At 43.4% G+C, this 2,308-nt stretch overlaps 1 protein-coding gene and 1 non-coding gene across 2 annotated transcripts; one reads left to right on the top strand and one right to left on the bottom strand.

Annotated features, from left to right (window-relative positions):
- Positions 1–324: 324 nt before the first annotated feature.
- LOC107780703 (uncharacterized) lies at positions 325–714 on the bottom strand. The gene has a single exon (XM_016601277.2). It carries the CDS (start codon positions 712–714, stop codon positions 325–327), a length of 390 nt encoding a protein of 129 aa, XP_016456763.2.
- A 1,163-nt stretch (positions 715–1,877) lies between these two features.
- On the top strand, positions 1,878–1,984 carry LOC142182363 (small nucleolar RNA R71). The gene has a single exon (XR_012711199.1). It is a non-coding gene; the product is annotated as a small nucleolar RNA R71 (small nucleolar RNA).
- The last annotated feature ends 324 nt before the right edge of the window (positions 1,985–2,308 follow it).

Here is a 2,308-nt window from a genome sequence, read left to right as displayed (position 1 = left end):
CAGTTCTTCTCTATTCACCTTATCTAAATTCATCAGACATGCAGCAAGAGGGTCCTCAATAGTCAGCATCTCATCATCAGTTTCGACAATCACATCCACAACATCAATAAGAGAGCAATTGGCAAATTCACTTGGTTTCCTCATAGATTTATGCACATTGAATGTTATCTCTTCGTCGTTTAATCTCATCTTGAGCTCCCTAGTCTCACAATCAATGAGAGCTCTCCCAGTGGCCAAGAACGGCCTTCACAAAATTATGGGAATTTCTTCATCCACCTTGCAGTCTAAGATCACAAAATCTGCAGGGAACACAAATTTCCCCACCTAAATCAACACATCATCCAACATACCAGAGGGTCTTTTTACATTCCTATCAGCCAGCTGTAATAACATAGAGGTGAGTCTAGCTCTTCCAATCCCAAGCCTCTTATAAATCGCTAGGGGCATAAGATTAATGCTAGCCCCTAGATCACAAAGTGCCTTAGTAAAAGCAAAATTACCAATAGTGTAGGGAATTGTAAAGCTCCCTGGGTCAGATAGCTTTTCCGCAATTGGTCTAGTCACCACTGCACTGCAGGTCTGAGTAAGAGTCGTCGTGGCCAGGTCTTGGAAATCGAATTTTCTGGACATTAAGTCCTTCATCATTTTTGCATACCCAGGCATCTCTTTCAAAGCATTTATCAATGGAATGTTTACTTGGATTTGTTTCAGCATCTCCAAAAATTTCTTGTATTGCTCCTCTTTTTGGTACTTATCTAGCCTTTGAGGGAATGGTGCGAGAGGTCTCTTCTTCCTAATGATTTGGGACTGCTCTTTATCAGCTGCCACCTCAACTACTTATTCCTGGCTATCTCAGCGGTTTTTTTCTCAGTCTCAATCTGAATGTTATGTTCTTCCTGAGCAGGCTGGACTGTCACCTCTGTCAGTTTCGTTGACTCATCTAGCTCAATGGGCACTGGTTTGAGTGTCTCAGCCTTCTTCTTTCTCGAGCCCTCTCTTGCTCCACGTCTAAATCTCTACCATTCCGTAGACTCACTGCCATCAGCTGCTTCGGACCTTGGTCTTTTGGATTTATTTCAGTGTCTGCAGGTAATGTCCCATGAGGACGATTGTTTAGAGACATCGAAATTTGGCCCAACTGTACTTCAATATTCTTAATATCTGAATCATGTGCATCTACTCTTTCACTAATTTTTGCATTAGACACAATAACCTGCTGCATCATTGCCTCAAGTCGAGCAAACCTATCTTCCTGCCGTCAACCATGCTGCTGCTGAGGGGGGTGATACCCCTGCTGCTGATTTTGATTGTTATATCCCTGTGGCCTTGGGTAAGGTGCCATATTGTTAGGAGGTATCATACCTCCCATGTTCCCATTGTTGAACTGTGGCTAGACTGGCCTGTACGGCTGATTTTGCTGGCTCCAATTCTGACCACCCTGTCTCTGGCCTCCATAATTAGACACACAGTTCATGTCTTCAGGGTAGTGATGATGATCATGTTCTGCATTCCATTGGTTACCAATTGGCTGACTAATGCAAGATGTGCACAAGCCTCCATTGGTAGTATCTACGATGTGTACCTACTGATTCTCCCCTGACTCTTCCACCTTTTTGGTGAGTATACTCATCTGTGTCAATATGGTGGCCATATTTTCAGCCATAGAGTTGGATGGATCTAATGGCACTGAGTGAACCACTTGAGTGATAGGTGCATTCCTGGTTGTCCATCCCGAATTCTGTGCCATCTTGTCAAGCAGACTCTGGCCTTCTCTCCATGTTTTGCTTAAAAATGCTCCACCAGCTGAAGCATCAATAATGTTCTTCACGCTATCTGACAATCCCATGTAAAACCGCCTCCCCAACATCAGATCTGGAATACCATGGTGCAGACATATAACCAGCATCCCTTTGAAACGTTCCCATGTTTCATGAAGTGTCTCCATTGGTCTCTGTTTAAAACTCAAAATTTCATCAATTTGTTGAGCAGTCTTGTTGGGTGGGTGGAATTTGTTATGGAATTGCTTGACTAACTCCTCCCAAGTTGTTATGGAATTTATAGGGAGTGAGTTTAGCCAGGTCTGGGCAGCTCCTGTCACTGAGAATGGAAACAATAATAGCTTGATTGCTTCCAGAGTTACGTTGGGCTGCCTTTGGGTTTTGCAGATTGAAAGGAAATTCTTCAAGTGATGTTGAGGATCTTCAACTTGTGACCCCGAAAATAGTCCCTTGTTTTGCAACAAGTGTAGCATGTTATTCGTGATTTGAAATGATTCAGCCTGTATCTGCGGGACTACAATCGTTGTGGC

Source organism: Nicotiana tabacum, chromosome 6, assembly GCF_000715075.1.
Source record: "Nicotiana tabacum cultivar K326 chromosome 6, ASM71507v2, whole genome shotgun sequence".
In the NCBI taxonomy this organism is placed as follows: domain Eukaryota; kingdom Viridiplantae; phylum Streptophyta; class Magnoliopsida; order Solanales; family Solanaceae; genus Nicotiana; species Nicotiana tabacum.
The sequence above is the reverse complement of the archived record's forward strand: the minus strand, read 5'-3'. Positions and strand labels throughout refer to the sequence as shown.

Coding starts and splice junctions, on each gene's coding strand:
- LOC107780703 (XM_016601277.2), bottom strand. CDS start 714: ATGCTGAAACAAATCCAAGTAAACATTCCATTGATAAATGCTTTGAAA.